Source organism: Phyllostomus hastatus, unplaced genomic scaffold, assembly GCF_019186645.2.
Source record: "Phyllostomus hastatus isolate PE091 unplaced genomic scaffold, TTU_PhHast_1.1 phas_scaffold_345, whole genome shotgun sequence".
Classification (NCBI taxonomy): Eukaryota; Metazoa; Chordata; class Mammalia; order Chiroptera; family Phyllostomidae; genus Phyllostomus; species Phyllostomus hastatus.
In genome coordinates, this window is record NW_025334024.1 from 23,973,839 (window position 1) to 23,994,777 (window position 20,939).

The following is a 20,939-nucleotide window of genomic DNA, read 5'->3' on the forward strand; positions in this document are numbered from 1 at the left end:
CTGGCTGGCCTCCGTCTCCTGGTCCTCAGTCCTGACCTCTCTTTCTCAAACCCTGCTCCAGCCCAGCCTGTCCTTGCATGCTCGACGGTCCTTCCACCACGGCGGCCACTCTTGCAGCCTCCAGCCCTTGCTGAGTGCCCTTCCTGCGGAGACCAAGACAGGGGACTCTGGACTCAGGCACACCCAGGACCAAGTCCTGGCATGGCCACTCACTAGCCTGACCTTGCCTGGGCCTCAGTTTCCCTTCTAGAAAAAGTAAACATACCAATAGCACCTACACCCTGGGCTGCTTGCAAGGGTCACCAGAACTCGCTGGACTGTGCCTGCAGCTGGGTCTGGCGCGGGGCCAGCTGTGGACTACCTGGGTCTCACCCTTTCCCAGCCCAGAGCAATGGAGGAACAGTGCCCGCTGCATCCCTTGCTGCTGCCCAGATTGTGTGGCTCGGCTGTGAGCTGCGTGGATTCTTGACCTGGTTTTTCTCTGCTTCTGACAGCCCCAACAGCTGGCTCTGCTGTGGGCAGAGAAGCCAGGGACAAGGGGCTGAAACCTGAGGAGGTGAATTTAAGTGGCCAATTCACAATAGCCTCCATGAGCTTGGCAGTGGAGCTGGAGTGGGCGTTATCAGTAGACACAGCAAGGCCATTGCTCGCCTGGGGGGTAAACTGCCTCCCTGGCTTGGCAAAGCCTTGGAATGTTCCCATTAGACCCCGCCCTTGGGGGTCTACGTAGTGGAGTGTGCTGGACCTGAGGTCAAAAGCCCTGCCACCCTCCAGCTGTGTGACCTTGGCTGAGTTAATGAACAGCCTGTGTCTTTGGTAAACCACAAACCAGGTTGCGGTGGCAAGAAGAAAATACGGCAGCGACCAGGAGAAGCTTTGCAAACGTTGAGCCTCTAGGCCCCTGGGAAGGGGATGGGGATGAGGATCATGTCTGGGACAATGTAGTGAGGCTTCTCGAGTCAGAGAGACTGGGTACCACTCCCAGCTGTGTGACTTCAGGCAAGTTGCTTAACCTCTCTGAGCCTCAGTTTTGTCTTCTGTAAGGTGGAGATCTGTCAGTGTGGTTGGGAGGATTACACGGGCTATACCAGGTTGAATCGTGCCTCTTACAAATTTGCATCCATGTGGAACCTGCGAATATGGTCTTATTCGGAAAGGGGATTTCAGATGGAATCAAGGTAAGATAAAGTCGTACTAGGTTAGAACGAGCCCCAATCCAACATGACCGACGTCCTTACAAGGAGAGGGGAACTGGGACAGAGACACAGACCCGTGGAGAAGAGAACACCATGCGGGAACGGGGACAGAGGTCGGAGTGACCCATCTGCAAGCCGAGGAACACCAAGGGCAGCCAGCAGCCACCAGACGCCAGACGGGCCAAGAAGGATTCTCCCCTACAGCCGTCAGAGGGAGCCTGCCCGCCCCCGCCGACACCTCAAATTCAGGCTCCAGACTCCAGAACTGCGAGGGAATGAGTTCACGTAGTTTGAGCTGCCTGGTTTGTGGTGACTCGTCGCAGCGGCCACAGGGCCCTAGCACACCCTGAAGAAGGGCTTTGTGCTGTGCTCGGTGCGCAGCAAACACTGTGTCACTGTGGTCATTCCTCTGCGGTCACGTGCCACTCAACGACGGGGGATGCGGTCTGAGAAATCTGTCGTCGGGCGATTCTGCCGCTGCGCGGACATTGCAGGGTGCGCCTGGCCCGCTGCGCGCCTGGGCTGTGCGGTAGAGCCCGTGCAGCACGTGACTGTACTGAATACCGTTGGCCACTGTGACAAAACAGTCAGTATCTGTGCGTCTAAACACAGCGTGGGCACAGCAGAAACACGGCGTGAAAGGCAGGAAAGGTGCCCCCGCATGGGGCACGTGCCGGGAACGGAGCCCGCGGGCGGAACTTGCTCTGGGTGAGTCCGTGAGGGAGGGGGCGAGTGACCGTGCTGGGATGAGTTGTGCGGTGACGTCACAACTGCTGTGACATCACTGGGCCTTCGGAATTTCTCGGCTCCATTGTAATTCTGTAAATTAAGTTTACTAGGGTGACAGGATTCATGAGATGATGTAAGTTTCGGGGGTACTGCTTTATAAAACGACGCCTATGCACTCTGTCGTGTGCCCACCGCCGGAAGCCTCATCCCCTTCTGTCACCACAGGTTTGACCCCCTTTACGACCTCCGTCCTTCCCCCACCACGTCTCCTCTGGTAACCTCATGGGACCACTGTCGTATATGTGGTTCGTCGGTGGCCAGAACATTGTTATTTGACACATGACTATAATTATCCTTAATAATGGTTTCTCGGTAGGTTGTTAAGGCTACAGACGTGGTTGGGGGAGAGACCCTACAATCTCCCCGGCCTCAAACCTTGCTGGGGGTGAGGGTGGCGTGGCTGCCCGGGCCGTGGTCCCCACAAGTCCTTGTCTGGACGGGGTGGCTGCCCCCGGGGGTGGTGGAGGGTTTCCACCAATCTGCAGGGGGTGAGACCAGGAGGGTGGGTCTCCATGAGCCCTTGTTGGGGGAGGGGCGACGGCCGCCCCGTGTCTGTAACCTCCCGGGAGCCGCCTGGCGTGGCAAGAGCCCAGGCCTGGTTTCTGGCTTCCACCTCGACAGATGCCTCATGAACCTGTCTGGCAACCACATTCCTCCGACACCCAGAGCAGCTGGCTGTCACTCCGCAGCCCGTGGTGGTTTTGCAACACGCAGACGAGGAGTGCCAGCTGCGGCTCTCTGGACCGCCCTGAGCCCGGAGTCTCCCCTGTGGCAGGCAGGGCCCTTGCCTGCTGCCCAACTTCTGTTCAGAGACCGGAGGCGGGTCTTCCGAGGCCTCCCTCAGCAGACAGGGCGGGAGACAAGAGGCCTCTGGGCTCCTCTAGACTCTCAGACGGGTCTGACTCCACTTCCCACCTTCCTCTGGGGCCTGTCATGGCTTCTGGGGTGGGGCAAGGAGTGCCTGGTGTGGGTTCCAGGTAAGAGTGGGCAGTGGCGAGAAGTGACCTCAGAATAGCTGGTTCTGGCATTTTCCTTGGACTGGCCACATGATCTTTTAGGGCCCCGGTTGTCTCACCTGGAAATGGGGATGTTCTGAGGACGTGAGGAGCTATCGGAAGTGGAGGGTACCCTCCCGCCCCCATGCCCCACAGCGCCAGGCACGTGGACCAGGAGGAGCAGGAAGAGGGTTCGACCGCATCCTTCCTTGTTCGTGTCCACTCATTCATACCAGGGCAGAGGAGGCCTCCGGGGGGAAAGGGACAGGACTCCTGGATAAAGTCAAGGTTACAAAAGCCTGTCTGCTGGGCAGGGTGGCCCAGCTGAGCACATGCTATGAATGGCTCCCCAGGCTAAAGCATGAAAACACAGAGAGGGGGGGCGTTCCACACCCGTGGCCTTGAGCTGGCCAAACTAACCTTGAAGCTATTCTGATGAGAAATGTGCACAGACCTGCCCCTAGTCAGCCACCGAGGACTTCAGAGACTCGGGCAGGGTTTACCAGGAGGCCCGTTCGGCGTGGAGCTCTGAGCATTGCAGGGCTGGTTTGGGCCGAGACTATTTCAATGGGTAAAGACAGGGCTGAAGGGTGAGAGCAGACCACCCAGGCCCCCTGCCCCAGCAGTCTGCTGGCCTCAGTCAAGCTCCAAAGGTGGTGTCACCCCATCCGGGCCAGGGCTAGGCCTGAGCATTCTGGAGCACATGCAAGGCTCTGTTCATGGAGCTCTTCTCCTGTCCAAGTCCCCTCCCGTTTTCACCCACAGTCGAATTTAACAAACAGGACCTGAGAGTCCGCTGCATGCCAGGCTTTGTGGCAGAAGAAAAGATCGAAACAATAATAACGGGGTAGCCCTAAAGACAGTGACATTTCTCCTTTTGTCACGTGAGATAACACGAAGGACTTAGTTGTAGTGCCTGACACATAATAAGTGCTTAATAAATATTACCAATAACAACAACAACAATAATAATAACTATTATTGTTAGGGCTGCCATTTATGAGGCCATTGAGGCTCAGAGAGGTTAAGCGCTTTACCCAAGGTCACACAGCATGGAGACTGAATTCAGGGAGCTCAAGCCTGAATGGAGGAGACAGATGTGCCGCTCTCAAGAGGGAGAGGACTAAGGGAAAGTGAGCTTAAGGGAAAGATAGGTGGTCCTGGGGGAGCTCTGACTGGGCAGTGTCAGGAAGGGGTGCTATGTCCGTGGGGCCTCACCAGGTGAATGGGCTGTCACCATGGAGGCAACTGCATGAGCAAGGGTGGGGAGGCGTGGACACGCAGTAAACTCAAGCGACAGGAAAAGGGCACCTCGGGGGAATCGGTGGGAGAGAAGGCCGGGCGGTTCCACTGCAGGCAGATGCCAAAGAGCCCCAGATGCATGCTGAGGGTTGGCCCAGGGTGGCAAGAACCCCACTGACCATACTCTTGAGAGGCAGTATGCTCAAGGTGCAGCGGCTCAAGACCTGGCCTCTGCAGCTGGCCAGCCTGGGGTCCAGTCCACAGAGCAGGGCCGAGGGCAGCACGTGCACCCCTCGGCAGGAGGAGGAAGGCAGCAGCCCCCAGCCCAAGGCTGGCCTGTCCGCCAGGCCTGGTTTGGGTTTCAGGCCAGGAGAGCATTTGGGTCTGTCTCTGGGCTGAGACTCTCCGGCTGCTCTGAGTGTCCGCAGTCCTCGGGCCTCTCCCCTCCAAAGGAGCCCACTGCGAAGGCTGTGCGGACGCCCGGCCCGCCCAGGGGAGAGGCGCCCAGCTGCTTCGAGTTGCCGGGCACAGGCAGGATGCCAGGTTGAACGTCTTCGGAGCCGAGTGACATCCTAATGAATTATTGACACACAGGAGCTTGGCAGGCACGTCGGTTGGTTTGACCCTGGGGCTGGGACTCTCAGAAGGTGGTCAGAGTCTCCGGGATGCAGCTTCCTTTGTCCCAGTAAGGCCGGGCCATCTGCCCTGGCCCCCCGCCACTGGTCTCCTTTCTCGTGCTGGCGTTCTTTTGTGAAGCAACCGCAAAGAGTGAAGCCGGAGACCCCAGCAGCGCTGAGTGGAAAGGACCCTGGCCTTGCAGTCATCCCTGGCACCATGCGTTAGTGCCGGGAAGGTCCCCAGCGCCCCCTCCTCATTACCCAGGGAGGGACAGGAGAGCCAGAGGGAAAGAAACCAGCCCGAGGCCATGCAGTGGTTGGGAACACAGCTCCTGGCCCCAGGTACCCGCCTTTTTCCCAGCACTCCAAGCTGCCTTCCCACAGCAGCCACCGACGCAATCATGGGCCTCCACCCAGCCATTCTGACGACACAGAGCCTCAGTCTCTCCATCCGTGCAATGGCAATGGTAGCACCCACTGCCCTGGTTCTGAGGATTAAACGATAGCAAAGGCCATCCTGTGTGTAAAAGGGTTGGGCCAGTGTTTGGGACACGCCTGTCCCTCAGCAGAACCGCGCTAAATCAAATTCAAGTCCCACCCTGCTCTTCCGGGCAGGTCCTAGACATTCCAGTTGTTTGGGACTGGTGGAGGTTCTCCCCCTCCCCAGCGACGATGACGAAAGGAAGCTGCCGAAACGGCCGAGCTCCTAGTCACTTCTTCCCCGTCACCTGGGAGCCCACGATGTCTGGCAGCGGGGCCAGGGCGGGCAGAAGGTTGAGACTTGTCAGTGATGACTAAGAACGCAGAGCTGTGGGAGTCTGCTTCATCAACAGCATCACAACTTCCTGTGGCTGTTTGCAAACAAGGCCACCCGCAGAGGAGGGAGATCGGAGTCAGGGGGCGGGGGAAGCCCCGGGGCTGCCGCAGAACCTGGCTGCGTGAGGCTGGTGGTGCCAGGAGGCTGGCAGGGTGGTCAGGAGCCGCGGCTGTCTGCCGAGCCTCAGGAACACAGGGCTTCCCTCCCCTGGCTGCTGCCTCTGCAGAGCCCAGCCGGCCCCGCTGGGAGCCCAGAGCAAACTGCAGGTGCGGGATCTCGTCACTGCAAGAAACCAGAGCATCGATCACCTTCGTGATGCCGATGGCCCCCTGAACAGAATCTCCAGGGGCTGAGGGCTGTTCCCAACCCCACCCGGGAAGGCAGGTGACTCGGGGTTAAAGAGCAGACAGGGAGGGCGGGCGCTGACTCAGGGCTCAGCCCCGCCCCGCCCAGCCCAGCAGACAGAAACCCAGCGAAGGAGCCAGACGCTACCCCTCTCTCCTGACAGCCGGGGCCCAGACGTCTTTTTAGACGCCGCCTGCCTCACGGGGAAACCAGCCGGCGGCGAGAACTGCAGATCCAAGAAAAAAACTGTAAATTAGCGCGAAAAGTAGTTCCCGTCAAAAACGCTGCCAACGACAGTGTAAAGTGGAAATTTGGTACAGACGCCCTGATGGCAATCTGGTGACATGTTTAGAAAGTGTAAAAAAAAAAAATGCCCAGACTCTTTATTCAGAAAGAGTCTATGACATTTGCAGCCCCCTGCTCCTCGAGGCCTCCCCGCCCAGGGCGTGAACAGGCTGTGGGGACATGAGGCCGTGTCGACAGCAGTTGTATTTATAAGAGTAAAAAAGTGGGAGCCACTCACATATCTGACCCCATGGGATGGCCAGGCCGGTCGGGGTGGTGCTGTTCAGTGGGGTACTATGCAGCCGTTTAAAGCGATTTTTCCCCAGTCATTTTTACGGAGTGCTGCGTTGGGGGGGGGTCCCCAGACACTGGCACCCCAACGTGGAATGGGACCTGGGCCTTATCCTTGGTCTGGGGCCTGAAGTTCAGGAGAGAGCGGGCCTTAGAAGGGAAAAGTCACTTGGGAAATGCATAGTGTGTGGATTTAAGTGAGGAAAGAAAGAGGACAAAATTGTGTGAACTCCGCCTCCCTTTGCAATTACCTGCCTGCCGTGGAATGCCGACCGCGCTGGGCTCCCTACCCGTCTGCCCTGCTTGCTGTTATTTAGTCACCGGTACCCAGGGGGTCAGGTCCTGGCGGTCACAGCAGGAAGCTGCGGCACAGGGAAGGGAGGGGAAGGGGCCGAGCCAGGGGCCGAGCCAGGACCTCCGGACCCCCAAACCCAGTCTTAACCATTACTCATCCTGTCTCTCCTTAACACAGAATAAGGTCTGTTCAAAGTCAAGTACTGGAGGGAAAATCGGGGACAAAGACAGTAAGTTAAGGGTGGTGGGATAGGGGGCTTTTTCCTCTCTTCGTTTCCTACTACATTTGTGCAGGAAAAAATAAAAAAATAAGAAACCAGACACCTAGAATTTGCAGCAGATGGGGAGAAATGAATGGGGAAGTGGGAAGGAGTTAATAATATATGCCTTGGTTTGGAACCGGGAGACAGGATGATTTAGGAGTGAGGAGTGAAGCCAGGAGCATTTGGGTGATGGAGCCCCCAGAAGCCCCGTGGCTTCTGGATAGTCTTTGAAGCGCAGACTCCCAGAGGGAGGGTGGGGGCAGGGCTATCCGCCCCCCCACACCCCCCCCATTCTTGCTAAATCTTTTTATCACCTAGTAAAAGTACACACCTCCTCAGTGTTTGCATTCCTTTCATTTTTTAGACTACAGGAAATGATAAAAGGGGAAAAATCCTTGTTTGCTTTCTGCCCTGGAGCCAGGAGAGGGTTATCTTTGCCAAATTCTCTCTTAGGTCGTAAGAGGTTTTGGGTTCCCCTCACTGGCAATCTCCCTGCGAAGGCAGAAAGGAGTCGCTGTCTAGAGATCTGAAAGCAAGGTGGTGTCGTCGGGAGGAGGGTTGCCTTGTTCTCTGCAGAGACCTTTGGGAGCGGGAGAACCTTTTTTCCTGTCCGCACAGCTTTTAGAAACTAGGCACCCTTGGGCAGGGCCAGGGAGGGCGCAAGGGAGCTGGAAGGGGAGAAAGGTCCCGTTTGTTCAAATATCGAATGAGCACCCAGTGCCTGTGGGTGCTGAGTCTGTACCGGCAGAGAGTGATAGGAGCCTACGTGCCCCCGGCCCCTTCACAGCCGCAGAGGGGTGTGGCTTCCCGAGAGCCCGAAGGCCAGCCCACCCACCACGCTCAGAGGCCGAATGATCAAACTCAAGCTCCAAGGGTGAGGTGCAGAGCCCTGCCTGTCCCCACCTGGGACTTCCACCCGCCGCTGCCCCACCAGCCCTTCCCGTGTTGTCCACCACGGACTCCTTCGGGGCCGCTGAAAGATGCGGTTTCCAGTCGGCTCAGGATTACTTCCCGTGTGACTTGTAAGCCCAGAATGTTGTCCTCTGACTTCAAGAAACTGTTTCTTACCCTGGCTGGTGTAGCTCAGTGGATTGAGCGCAGGCTGCGAATCAAGTATCACAGGTTCGATTCCTAGTCAGGGCATATGCCTGGGTTGCAGGCCACGCCCCCAGCAACCGCACATTGATGTTTCTCTCTCTCTCTCCCCTGCTCCCTCTCTAAAAATTAATAAATAAAATCTTAAAAAAAAGAAACTGTTTCTTACCCAGAGTCATGCAAAGACACACACTTTTCACAACTGCAGAGTGCTCCTTACTGACTGCATGGAAGTCTCCTCCTTCCTCTTGATAGGAATTATCATGCATTTGCACAGGAAGAAAGCCCATTTGGAGGTGTTTAATGTACCCTGTCCTTCCCCTCTGGCCTGTACCTGGTCTGTTTATTGACTCCGTGATGCGGGGCCTGGCACAGGCCTTCCCTGCGGTCACGCCGGGGAGCTGATTACGATCCAGTGTGGGCAGGAGGGTGGCGGTGGCGGGGAGGTGAGGAGTCAAGTGACTTTAGAGCCGAGGATGGTCAAGGAAAGCGACCTCTATGCTTGAAGGACTTGAAGGGCAAGCAGGAGTAGGTCGGGTAAAGGTGCGGTGAGGCAGGCAGGAGCAGGGTAGGTGTGACAGGGTCCACAGGGAGGAGAACAACATCGCAGAGGCCTGGAGGTGACTGAATCCCACGTTAAATCATTGACTCTGCAGCCTCGTGGGAGCCTCGCTCGTGCTTTCCTCTGAGTGACTCTGAGAGTCAGACCAAGCCAATGCCCGCTCTCGGCGTTCTGAGCAGAACTCTCGGGCTCTCGGCCGCCTGGGACGTCCTCCACCTCCCCGGTAGCCAGAAGAGCATTGGCAGTTTCCACACCAAGCCATCAGCGACCGTTTCTGACATAGAACTGAGCTTGAAGTCATTGGTATGTAGTTCCTGGTGACACAGCACTCTTCAACTAAATTTTTCCATCACAAAGCAATTTATTTTTGCCCTGGCTGGTGTGGCTCAGTGCCCTGAGCGCCAGCCTGCTAACCCTAAAGGTCGCTGGTTCGACTCCCAGTCAGGGCACACGCCTGGGTTGCAGGCCAGGTCCCCAGTGGGGGACATGTACATCTCTCACACATTGATGTTTCTCTTCCTCTCTTCCTCCCTCCCTTTCCCTCTCTCTAAAAGTCAATAAATATAACCTTTAAAAAAGAAAGAAAGCAATTCATTTTTACATTTCAAGTCAGAGTTTTGCTAGAATTCTGAAAATGCTTCCTCCTAATGCCTGAAATCTCTTTTTCCTTCGCTGGTGTTTTGATCTGAGCAAACGCTGGCAGCTCTACCCACAGGACAGCTCGATATGCGTGTGCATATGTAGGTCTGCGTGCACACCGGTTGGGTGTATCTTAGCTCTGTCACACACTGAGTTTGGGAGTGATCTTTTGGGGGCTGTTTCCTCTTCTAAAAATGGGCATGCGACGGTGCCCACCTCATGGGTGTTCGGGGTTAAACGGGTTCTTGTTTCTAAAGAGCTTAGAGCGGAGCCTGGCACCGTGTTAGCTTTGAATAAATGGTGGCTATTATGTGCCTAGAAAAACAAAAACAAAAACAAAAAGACCGTCCTAAAATGTTGGCAGCATTTATCTCTAGTGGGTGGGATTCTGGTTACAATGAATATCTATTTCTTTTGTAATCAGAGATAAAGAACAGACAGTGTTATTATTAACTTAAAAACCTGGCTTTGATTTTGTTGGAAGGAACCCGTAGTTACTGTCGGTGTGCCGGCCTGGCCTGCGAGGAAGATGAGGCATCCGGTTTTATGGGAGGGCGTGAAAGATAGACACCTCCCCCACCCCCACCCCCCCAGTCAGATAATAGGGACTGTAACAAAGGGAGACACTTGATCAGGAGTCTGGAGAAATTTCGCCCTCATCCAACCTTGCCGCTCCCCTGACCACGGCTGTCCGGAGGTCGGGCAGGGAGATTCAGAGAAGGTAACTCTCAAATTATGGTTTTCTCTCCCATGGGGTGGGTTATCTGGGACTCTTATCTGCAAGCCTCTAACTCTCCAGGGAACCATGTGAGGGAAGGAACATTTATTTATCCTCTGTTGGGTTTTTGCTCGGGCATCTTGGTTAGAAAATGAAACACACACTAGCCCAGGTCCAGCAGGGGGATGGTAGATGTCCTGCTCTGGCAGCAGGAACAATCTGAGGCCCCGAACCTTGGCTCTGTCTCGGGTTGAGATTCTTGACCGCCAGCCCAGTGCCTGGGCAGCAGCAGGAGACAGAACCTCTTGTGGCTGCAGGACCCCCTTCGGTCCCCTCTTCGCAGCCCCTGGGCCACATCCCCTGCCAAGCAGGAAGGGGCAGAGTGCCCACCCTCCTCGGATTATCTGCGGCACCATCAGCCTGCGCTGGGCTGGCTTCTGAGGTTCTTTCTTTCTCCTCCTTCCGCACCCCGGAGGAGGAATCTTGCTGCTGGCTCGGGAGTAAAATGCCGCCTCTGTTTGGGAGACAAAGGACAGAGTGGCTTCTCCGGGTCAGCTGTCTCTCCGCAGCTCCTCCAGGCATCTGCGAGAGGACCTTTGGGGGTTACCCTGGGAGCTGCTGCCCTCCCACCGAGTCTTCATTGCGGCGGAAAGGAATACCTTACCTTAAAAAGTCCCAAGCAGCTCTCCGGCTCGGGAGATACTAATCTGCCTGGGGGGAGGGGAGGGCTGCGGGGGTGCCCTGCCTGGGGAGGCAGCCTGGCCTCTGTATTTCTACCAGAGCTAGTAAGAGCACGCGTGTGAAAACGTGTGATAATGTGTGAAAGCGCACGTGTGCGTGCCATCACTAGAGTGTGTGAGGGCACAAATGCAAGTGTGTTCTTGGGTTAAAAGAATGCGTGTGCTAGAGTGTGTGAGAATGAGTCACAGAGCATGTGAAGTGTGCGTGTGTACTAAGCAAGGGGCGTGCGAAGCGTTTGTGGGAAAGTGTGTGGGTGCATGTGTAAGCGTGTGAGAATGTGACAGTGTATACATGTACTAGCTAGAGTGTATAAGAGTGTGTGTAAAAAAGCATGTCCTAGAATGTCAAAAAACGCGTTCCAGAGTTTGAGAGTGTGAAAGGCAGCAAGGACGCATGTAATTGTGAGTACTAACTAGTGCATGTGAAAGTTTTGTACTAGGGTTTGAAGATGTGTGTCTTAGAGTGTTAAGTGTAAAAGTATGTATGTATGAACTGGTGTGGGAATGTGTCCGAGCGTACCAACTAGAGTATGTGTGAGGGAGGTGTGACCAGCGTGTGAGTCTGTGCGGGGACGCAAGAGCATGCGTGTGCGCCGGTGAGCGAGCGCGCACGTGTGCACTAGCGTGCGCGGGGTGCGAGGAGCCCGGGCACCCAGGGGACGGTCGGGGCGGAGCAGGAGTAGTCCTGGCGTGGGTCGCCGCGCGCGTGAGTGCACGGGAGCGCGCGCGCACCGCCGCCCCCCACTGGGTTGGAGCCGGTTGCCATGGGAACGCGCCGCGGCCCGAGTTAATCATTTCCTGTGGAAAGTGTGCGGGAGGGGTGGAGCGGGGCGGGCCGAAGAGGCGGCGGCGTGGACCTGCCTCCCGCCGGCTGGCGGAGCCCGGCCGAGCCCCCGCCGCTGCGGCGAAGCCGGGATTCTGCCTCCGCCAGGCCGGTGAGTTGGAGGCTCGGGTTGGCTGGGAGCGGGGTGGGTGCAGGGCGTCCGCCCGGCCGGGTGATCTGGGAGCCGCGTCCGGGCCCACCCTGCCTGCGGGATCCCCCTGCCCGGCCCCTCTAAGAGGCGCGGGGAGGACCGAGCCCCGGAGACCCAACCCTGTGCGGTCCTCTGCATCCCCCGACCCCACCGCGGGGTCCAGCCACAGCTGGGGACCTGGTCTAGAGCAGGGCACGGGGCGGTACGTTCCCTAGGATCAGAGCCGCCTCAGGATCCCCATTTCGATTTCATTGGCTCGGGAATGCCGTACCCTACCGGAGAACCGCGTGGCCGCCAGCGCTGCCCCTTCCCTTTGCAGAGGTCCCCCCCCCCCCCGCACCCCAGGGCTCCCTGGAAAGCTGCAGTTTCGGGCCCTCCCACCATGTACGTTCCCTGGGCAGTTTGCTTCCCCCTCGCAGGGCCGGGAATGCGGGCCAGCCCCGAGGTTAGGAAGGAGCGCCTGGGCAGTGGGAGAATCGAGCGATTGACAGCAGCAGCCTGGGGGGCTCCCAGCAGGGAGAGCAAGCCGCAAGCCACCGCCTTCAACCCCCACTTGTGAGTTCGAGCAGAACTCTGGCGCAGTGAAGGGCCTGGTCCTGGAAGATTGTAAAGAGGAAGCTGTGTTTAAACACTCAAGCACGCCCCCAACCCCCAACCCCCAACCCTCCTGTGTGAAGGTTGTGGGTGGTGGCCACCCCTGGTCTCTCACATTCCCTTGCTCACTCATGGGTTTCAGGCCGGGCGAGGACCTCTGCCTGCCCAGGTCTATTGCCCATGCCCTTGATAAAGTAGCCATCTCCTTGGCCGGGGAGAGTCATTTGCAAAGAATGCAGCCTCAGAATGGAGCCCTGTGTTCTCACCGACTGGACTTCAGGGCCGTAGGGTGATGAGTTCTGCGGCCCTTGTGGGCAAGAAGGGAGCAGCGGCTTTGAACTCCGGGTTGTCCCGGAAAACCCATGACAGGTGACGGTGTGTAGGGGCAGTCCTAGCTCCTGTCCAGCCTCCCTGACCTTCTGCCCTCTCTCCCAGGGAGACTGAGCCCTCCCCAACAGAAGTGGTCAAGTCTGTCCCTCAGTGATTGCAATGTCCCTGGTCTGCAGGGGAGGGGAGCGCTGCAGCTCTGCGGATGTGGCCTGAACCCCGGGGGCGGTGCCCCTGTCCTGAAGCCAGTCCCTCTGTATTCACATACCCCCGGAGGGAGACCCCTGAGAAACACAACATTCCAGCTCTTTGCATGTGCCAGTGTTGTTCTGAACCCTGTATGTATGCATCGTCCAGTCGGTGTACCGACCCTGCGTGCTGGCGTTCTGCCCATTCTCAGGTGAAGGCGATGAGGCCCAGAGAGGCAAAGTGATTTTCCCAAGGTCACATGTCCTGTAAGTGGTAGGTAGAGCCAGGTTCTGGACCAGCTTTTGGTCACAGCCACTCTGACACCTTGCCCCCATGGCGCCACCCCGTGAGGGCTAGGTTGGTGGCAGCCCTGGTCTTGGGCTTCTACTTTGGATCTTTACGCTGTGTGCTAAATTCAGCTGCTTTTTCCTCTTCAGGATCTTGCACACACCCTTCCCCTTTCTTCCTGATGTCTTCCTGGCTGCCTCCCTGACTTCCCTTCCACAAAGCCACAGAAATACTGTCTCTTCCTGTCCCTGCCCCTCGGACTTAGCTGATCTCCTTAAAAGTCTTTTCCCTCAGCCGGGGAATGGACGTTCAACGCCCCGTTCAGCATGCAGACGGAGCCCGTCTCTCTTCTCCTTGCCCATCGCGGGGTAGCTGGGCATTAGGGTTGCTTGTGTGCCCGGCTCCGTGCCAAGCAGCCTGGAGAAGAGGCTGTCTGGTCGCCCACTCCCCTCCCCCACCCCGGTCTCCAGTTCCTCAGTGGAGCCGGCCTGCGTAGTCGGATTAGCCTCCACGCCATCCTGGGGCCCAGTCCTGCCCCCCCCCCCCCCGCAGGGAGACTGCACCTGGGAGCCCCCTCCTGCAAGCTGTCTCCCTCGGTCAAGGAAGGCCCTAGTCAGGAGTCTGGCGTCCTTCCAGGGCTCAGCTCTGCGAACATCAGTCACCGTGTCTTGAGGCCACCTGTCCCTGAACTCTTCTTTTTTCTCTGGATGCTTCCCTCATTCCTTCCCCTCTGCGACCTAACACGTCCCAATGGCTTCTCAGCACCACAGGCTCTCAGTGCAGCCTCTCCTTCCCACCCCAGCCCAGCTTCCCCGGACAGAAGGAAGTGGTGGCTCCTGAAGCCCCTGCCCACCCCTCGTTTGCCCCCTGCCTTGCTCCATGGACACTGGCCCTTAGAGGGGCCCCAGGGGCTCCCTCCCAGTTCGCCCTCTCTGTGGCATGGGTCACTGGGAAGTGACCATCCTCTCCTTCCTAATCACGGGTCTCCGCTGAGCACTCTGCGCCTGCCTGGTGCTCCCGCCCCCTCCCGCCTCCAGCTGTCCTCCCTCCCGGAGCGGACTCTTTTCCCACCCTGGTTGCCTCTTGTTTGCATGACCCTGAGTGTCCGTACTCAGCCCTGCTCTCTTCCAAGCTTCTTTCCGGGCCTTTGCGTTTGCTTATGTTGGGTTGTTCAGCCAAGAAGCCATCGCTTGGATATTTGGTGTGGATGTAGCTGTAGCTCTGGGCTGGGTGCTGTGGGGCTGCAAGCTTCCCCCTGGCAGCGAGCCACAGGGGATCAGGAGAGAAGGACACTGTTCAGATAGATACCTTTGCTGCCTGGTAGGAAGCAGCCAGTGCAGTGGCAGGCAGGGAAAGGGGTCTTCGACCCAGGTAGAACCAGTAAGAAGTCCTTGGGTGCTTCCGACTCCACTTGAAAATCAAAAGCAAACTCCACGTTGCCTCTCTGGGCTTGCTAGCCTTCTTCTGTAAATGGCGTTACTATTGACGCCAAGAGTCCCTAAGTCTGAGAGTCTAGCTTGGTCACCTCAAATGCCCTCCAGGCTGCTTTGCACACAATAGGTGCTCAATAAAAATTTGTGCAGTGAACACAGGAAGTCTGTTCTGTTCATTTGCTCGGTTTATAGGGGATCTATGGGGCTTTCTGTCTGGGCTGTACCCCCCACTAACCTCCCCCACCCCCCAGTTCTCCCAGAGCCCTGGGGCCTCCTTGCAGCCTGGTGTGACTGTGGAGGTTTGTCAAGGGTTTACCTCCCTCCCCACAGGGAGCTTTGAGGCCGTGTTTCTCCTGATCAAAGAGGACGCCTGGCAGGTGCTTGGCACACAGCAGGCACTCAATAAATAATAATTAAATAAAGAATGAATGAATCTTTGTATCTCAACTCCTTGCCTGCTGCGTTGTAGTTTGAATACATGAATGAGCTGACTTGCGGAGAATTTGATATATAAACCTAACTGGTCACTGGCAACCGTCAGGGCCCCTCCTGATTAGATTTGCAGAGATGCCTTTGACTCACACTTCCTCCGAGTGGGGCTGTGACCTGGCCAGTCTTCAAGCTGCCAGGCTCGGAGTGGAGGAGCCGAGAGTGGGATCTCCACATTGTGCTGCAGACACACCCCATGGGCTCCTTGCCCCCTTCTGAGCCTCCCTGCCCCAGTGGTGACGGGCCCTGTTTTTTCCTGTGAGCCCTGGGGTCCTTGGGGGACATGGGAGTTGGTGCGGATCCTCCAGGTCCCGGCTCCGGCCAGGCCAGCCGTCTTCAATCTCTTCCCCCCTTGCTGTCTCCGCAGGCTGCCGGGGGCCCGGAGGAGGCTGCTGAGCCCCGGGCCATGGTCCAGTCTCGCCGGACCTGGAACCTGGGAGCCACGCCCTCGCTGCGCGGCCTGTGGAGAGTGGGCCGGGCCCCGGAGCCCGAGCCGGAGCCCGGGATGGCTCGCCCCGCCCCAGCCAGCCCGGCCGCCCGCCCTTTCCCACACACCGGCCCAGGGAGGTTGAGAACTGGTGAGTCCGCATTTTTAAAATGCCTCTTTATTTCCCTTCCTTCCTCCTGATACCAGAGATGAGAGCGAGGTTTCTCGCAAGTTCCTAGGCTCCGTCAGAGCTGTCAGGTAAATTACAGGGTCCGGCGGCCGGCGAGCCGAGCGGGGCGTGGAGCCGGGGCGTCAATCTCGCCGCGGCTGCTGCCCTGCGCTGCCTGTGCTGAGAAGGCGCGGGCGCCGAGTTCCACTCTAACGCAGCCCCGAGAGCAGGGGCAGAGCGCGGCCAACTGCCACGCGGTCCCGGCCCCGCCGGGAGCCGGGTCGGGGGTAGCTCTGCGGTCCGCGGGTCCTCGGCGGAGCGCTCGGGGTCTCCCTCCGTTCCTGCCCGCGGCTGGTAAACAAGGTAGGTGAGGTGGCTGCCCGGCTCCCTGCGCGCCGCTGACACTTGATCCTGCCTGGGCTGGCCCGCGGATGGCGGGAGGAGTGGACTGAGGCTGCTCCCGAGCGGGGGCCTGTCGGGGTTTGGGTGCTGTGTGCTCGGTTTTCAGGGCCATTCGGGTGGTTTTACTAGGGACCCTCACAGCAGGTGGGGAGGGAGGGAGTACCGGAGTCTGGGCCCCCCGCTGCCCCCCTGGGGGAACTGTCAACACCAGCTCTCCTTTCTGGGTCATGTCCCCTGGTGCCTCCCACGTCCAGCAGTGAGCAGCAGCTCTGATTCTGGGTTGGGGCTGGATTGTCTGGATTGCCAGGGCTGGGGAGCTGCCCTTGACCCTCTCTCCCAAGTTTGGCTTGGGCAGGCCTTCCTGGAAGTGTCAGGGGAGAGAGGTGTCTGCTGTCTCTTGTTGATCTGCAGGGAAAGGGCTGGATCGCCGGCCTGTCTGAGCTAGCAGAATCTTTCCTGGCCTTCGGGTCCAGGACTGCACATGTAAAGAAAAGGAAACTGAGGCCCAGGAAGGGCACGCAGCAAACTCCTCTTTGGTTCCCTCCCTCCCAGCACATTTGTGCTGTTAGTGGCAGCCAGAGTGATGCCCTCCAAGGTCTCTCTGTGGGGGACAGTGAGGCTGGGATGACCCTGGGGGCCTCCAGGGAAAGCTTGGGCTCTGAGGCTGGGTAGCCCCTGTCGTCTGGAAGGGGCTGAAGCTGTCCTCTACCCCACAAGACTGTCCTGAGTGTTACAAATGGAATTGAAACAAGTATTGCTTTTCTGGTTTAAAAAAAAAACCCAACAACAAGAAGAAGCAAAACACATGTGCCCTTGCAAAACTAAAAAACAAAAACCCCAAACAAAGTATAAAAAAAAATAAAAATAGGCACATCTTGGAGATATTGCGGGTTCGGTTCCAGACTTTTATAGCTGTTGCCGTAAAGCAAGTCTTCATCTTTTTGCTGGTGGAGGGTCTTGCCTTCGATTTGTAAAAAGCACAGACTCTGTGGAGCACAGTAAAATGACACCAATTTAAGCTCGTCACTAAACATTGTAGATCATCCTTCTCATTCTGGTGTGTGTGTGTGTGCACGCCTGTGTGCATGCGTGTGTGCACGTAGGTCTATCAGATGAGCGTTAGGAGGATTCTGTGCCTACACAGGCTTTTACCCACTTTCTAACTTTGAGACCAAGGTCAAGTGAAACCCGGTGTGTGGAAAGCTACGCACAGTGCCTGCCACCGGGTGGGGTCTCTGCCAACTTGGTTGACCGCGGGCCCCCACCTTTCTGGGAACTTGGCGCTGTGCGAGCACTTCGTGTGGGTCCTGCATTTTGTCCTCAGCACAGGACCGTGAGTTTGGTTCCTTATCCCATTTCATTGACGAGGAAACTGAGGATCCAAGAGGGTAGTAGTAAGGCCTGGAAAGCTCTTGGCCCCTGGCTGGCATTCAGGATATGTATCATCACAGGCCAGGGTGGTGACCGTTTGCCCTGTGAGAGGCGAGCCCCCTGCCACCCCGGCGGCCCCACAGGCTGGGATGGACGCCACAGGAGGGGTGTGGACGCCACAGTCAGCCCTCTCCCGCATCTGGCGAGACCGGTGACGTGTTGGCGGCACGAAGGACGCACTTGAGCTGGTCAGCCCTGAGTGTGCTTTCGGAGGTCGCACGGAACAGGCCACCCAGCGTGGGGCTGGCCTTCATGAAGGCAGGGGAGAAGTTGCCACCTAGAGGCAGCCGGGGTAATAAAGCCGTGGCCCTAGGGCGCACCTCGAATGATTAATTAGCACAGCTAGCTTGGCAAGGTTTCCTCTGCTGCTCTCTGCAGAGGGTGCTCATGAGCAAGTGGGAGCGCCAAAGCCACTATGGAGGGAGGGGAGTCCCCGAGGGTCTTGGGTGCCCTCCTGTAGAGAACCTTGGAGTGGCTTTTGGTACAAAGAGAGCTCAGCCCCTGCCCGGTGCCAGGCTTCCCTCCGTGCAGGGCAGGCGTGTGGGAGCATGTGCGTCCCTCCTCACCGCCCCTGGGTTGGCTGGAGCCTGTGCAAGCCGAGCTCAGCCGCGGCCCTGCCCAGCGGCCCGTGACCAGCAGCCAGAGCGCCTCACCTATCTTTCCTGTCCCGGGACAGGGCGTGGAAGAGACACCCCGGCCGGCGGTGATGAAGAATCTGGTGCTCGAAGTGCGGCTCGTCCGGCCCTAGCTCAGTGCCGAGCCCTCAGCGTGGACTGTGCGGGCCCCGGGAGCCCCCGCCGGCTCTACCTGAGCGTGCAGGTAAGCACCGGGGGATTCTAACACGTGACGGGTCCAGCCCCAGCCAGGCAGGGGTGCCTGGTTCCTCTGAGCTTCAGCAACGGGGTCCCTACAGGCTCCGGGGTGGAAGGAGAGGCAGAGGGAGAGCCAGGGACCTGCCTTGGTGCCTCTTTGCCAAGCTCCTCGCGGCACATCCGCCCGCGCGCCCGTACGGATGGGGCAATTTGCTCTATTAGGTTATCTCCGGGGAAATCTCAGGAGGTGGCAGAAGCTTTTCAGCCACACCCTGGCTGGGGGCATAAGGTGGGAACTGCGGGCCTTCTCTGAGAAGCTGTTAGGAACGCTGGCAGGTTCGAGGGCGGCAGCTGATTCCTGCTCGGACGTGTGAGACCGCAGGACAGCACTTGCATTTGCTCCTTCAGAGCGGGCACCCGAAGCCGGACAGAGGGCTTCGCCAACACTCGGGGCCTCTTCTCTTGCAGTTGTCACCAAGGGACTTTCAAAAGACAAACCTGGCATGTGTATCTGGTTGTAGAAATCATACAGAATGAGAGCAGCAAGAATAGCTCCTGTTTACTGAGCACGACTTTGTGCCGGCGCCGTACCACGTATTGTATGTCCCACACCAGTCCTCCTGACCATCTCAAGATACAGTAACTGTTTATTCTAAGTTTTGTGGATGAAGTCATGGAGTCTCTGAGAGGTTAAGTAACTTGCTACTGGTCACACAGCAAGCTGGGATCTGAACCACTGAATATGACAAGCTTTATAACGTGTGATATAAAGAATTTGCACAGGGCAGAAATGTAATACCTAGAAACTACATGCCTCCCATAGTCCTGTATCATTGAGAAATCCACTATTCACTTTTTTTAAAAAAGAAGATTTTATTGATTTATTTTTAGACAGAGGGGAAGGAGGGGAGAGAGGGAGAGAAACATCAATGTGTGGTTGCCTCTCTCTCACCCCTTACTGGGGACCTGGCCCACAGCCCAGGCATGTGCCCTGACTGGGAATCGAACCAGCGACCCTCTGATTTGCAGGCTGGCACTCAATCCACTGAGCCACACCAGCCAGGGCTGAGAAATCCATTATTCAGAGTTCAGTGTTTATCTTTCCTGTATAACCACTTAATTATATGTATACATTTTTAAATTATTTACTCTCACATACTAGACTGTGGCTCACTCCTTCCTGCAACAGTAATTCTCAGTGCTTTCTTCACACACGTCAGTATTTAGACAACCACCTCATTCTTTTAAACTGCCGCGTAATATTCCACTTCGGGGTTTACCATGAGTTTTCTAACTGACCCTCTGCATTAGTTCCGACTGCAGTGAGCTCCTTAAAGTCTATGCATCGGTGCAGCTACAGTGTCGAGTGATTTAGGATGCACGGCTTCTGCACTTGGTCAGTGTGCGCCTTGGTTGACACACTCTGTGCCGGGTGCCGCGCTAGGTGCTGACACGCAGCAGAGAAGAGACCCAGGCCCGAGAGTCTGGCGGAGGTGCCGCAGAGTAATCCAGTGATCACAGATGTAGGAGCGCGAACGGGCAAGGGCCAGGGACGCAGAGGCGGAGGACGGGGGAGCGGAGTTATCCGGGTGTGCTGCAAGCCCCCCTCGCCCAGGAAGGGCGTGCAGGAGGGGGCCCACCTGGAAGGGCCTGTGCGCACGGAGGGCGGGATGGGGCAAGGGACACGCGCCGGCCCTTGGAGCCCACCCTCCCGCGTGCAGACAGACAGACAGAAGCCCTGGTCCCGGGTGGCGGCGTCTGGCCCTGCGTCTCTGTCTGAATGTGGGCCCAGAGCGCGACGCCACGTCGGAGACGGTCTCGGGCTCTGAGGTGTTTCTTGGTCCTTCTTCTGCGGTCCGTCTGAAAACGGACCCGAACGGCCCGCTGTCAGCAAGTCCTGAGAGAAAAGCCGGTCCGGTGCGAGAACGGTTAAAGAAACCAGAGAAGCCTTTTTTTTTCTTCCTCTCCGACTTGAGCCACTGGTGGTTTCGTCGGGCGGTGGTCAGAAACTGGCGGCTCGGAGCGGGGCGGCGGCTCTGTTCCTGGGTCTTGATTACGGGGTGCCTGCCGGGCTGTGGCTGCCGCCGAGTCCCGGGGTCAGCAGATCTGCCGCGGCGGAGCCCTGGGGCGCTCCGGGCGGCAGCCACCGTTCCATAATCGCGTCTCTCTGGGTGCTGCGGGGCCCTGTTGTGTTCGTGGGGTCTTGGAGGTCGGGGGCGTGGGGCCCAAGTCCGGGACCCAGACGCTCGGGGAGGTGGCCGTAGGCGTGGTGGCCCTCCCCGCCAGCCTCTCGCACAGCTAAACCCGAGACGGTCCCCACGGAGGAGGCACTGCAGAAATTCCCAACCCCCTGGGGGCCGGCTGCCCTTCCTGCGGCTTGGCCCACAGGCCAGAAATAGTGTGACCTTTGCTCTGGCCGGCAAATGGAAACTTCCAGCTGCTGGGGCCGTTGCCGCCACCGCCGACAAGCCTGCTGGTGCTGGGGTGGCAGTTGGTCGGAGGGTGGGGACAAAAGG

At 57.8% G+C, this 20,939-nt stretch overlaps 1 protein-coding gene across 7 annotated transcripts in view; it reads left to right on the plus strand.

Annotated features, from left to right (window-relative positions):
• Nucleotides 1-855: 855 nt before the first annotated feature.
• Nucleotides 856-20,939, plus strand: part of KIFC3 (kinesin family member C3) — a 43,827-nt gene continuing 23,743 nt past the window's right edge. For 2 of the 7 annotated variants that reach the window (XM_045818609.1, XM_045818613.1), the window contains exons 1-3: nucleotides 11,688-11,823; nucleotides 15,550-15,760; nucleotides 18,288-18,430. In XM_045818609.1, coding sequence (XP_045674565.1) covers nucleotides 15,589-15,760; nucleotides 18,288-18,430 — 315 coding nt within the window. In that variant the 5' untranslated portion in view covers nucleotides 11,688-11,823; nucleotides 15,550-15,588. Of the gene's footprint in view, nucleotides 1,905-10,133; nucleotides 10,152-11,687; nucleotides 11,824-15,549; nucleotides 15,761-15,829; nucleotides 16,142-18,287; nucleotides 18,431-20,939 lie in introns of those variants that run through there. The other 5 variants (XM_045818614.1, XM_045818615.1, XM_045818610.1 and 2 more) reach the window with 4 other exon arrangements.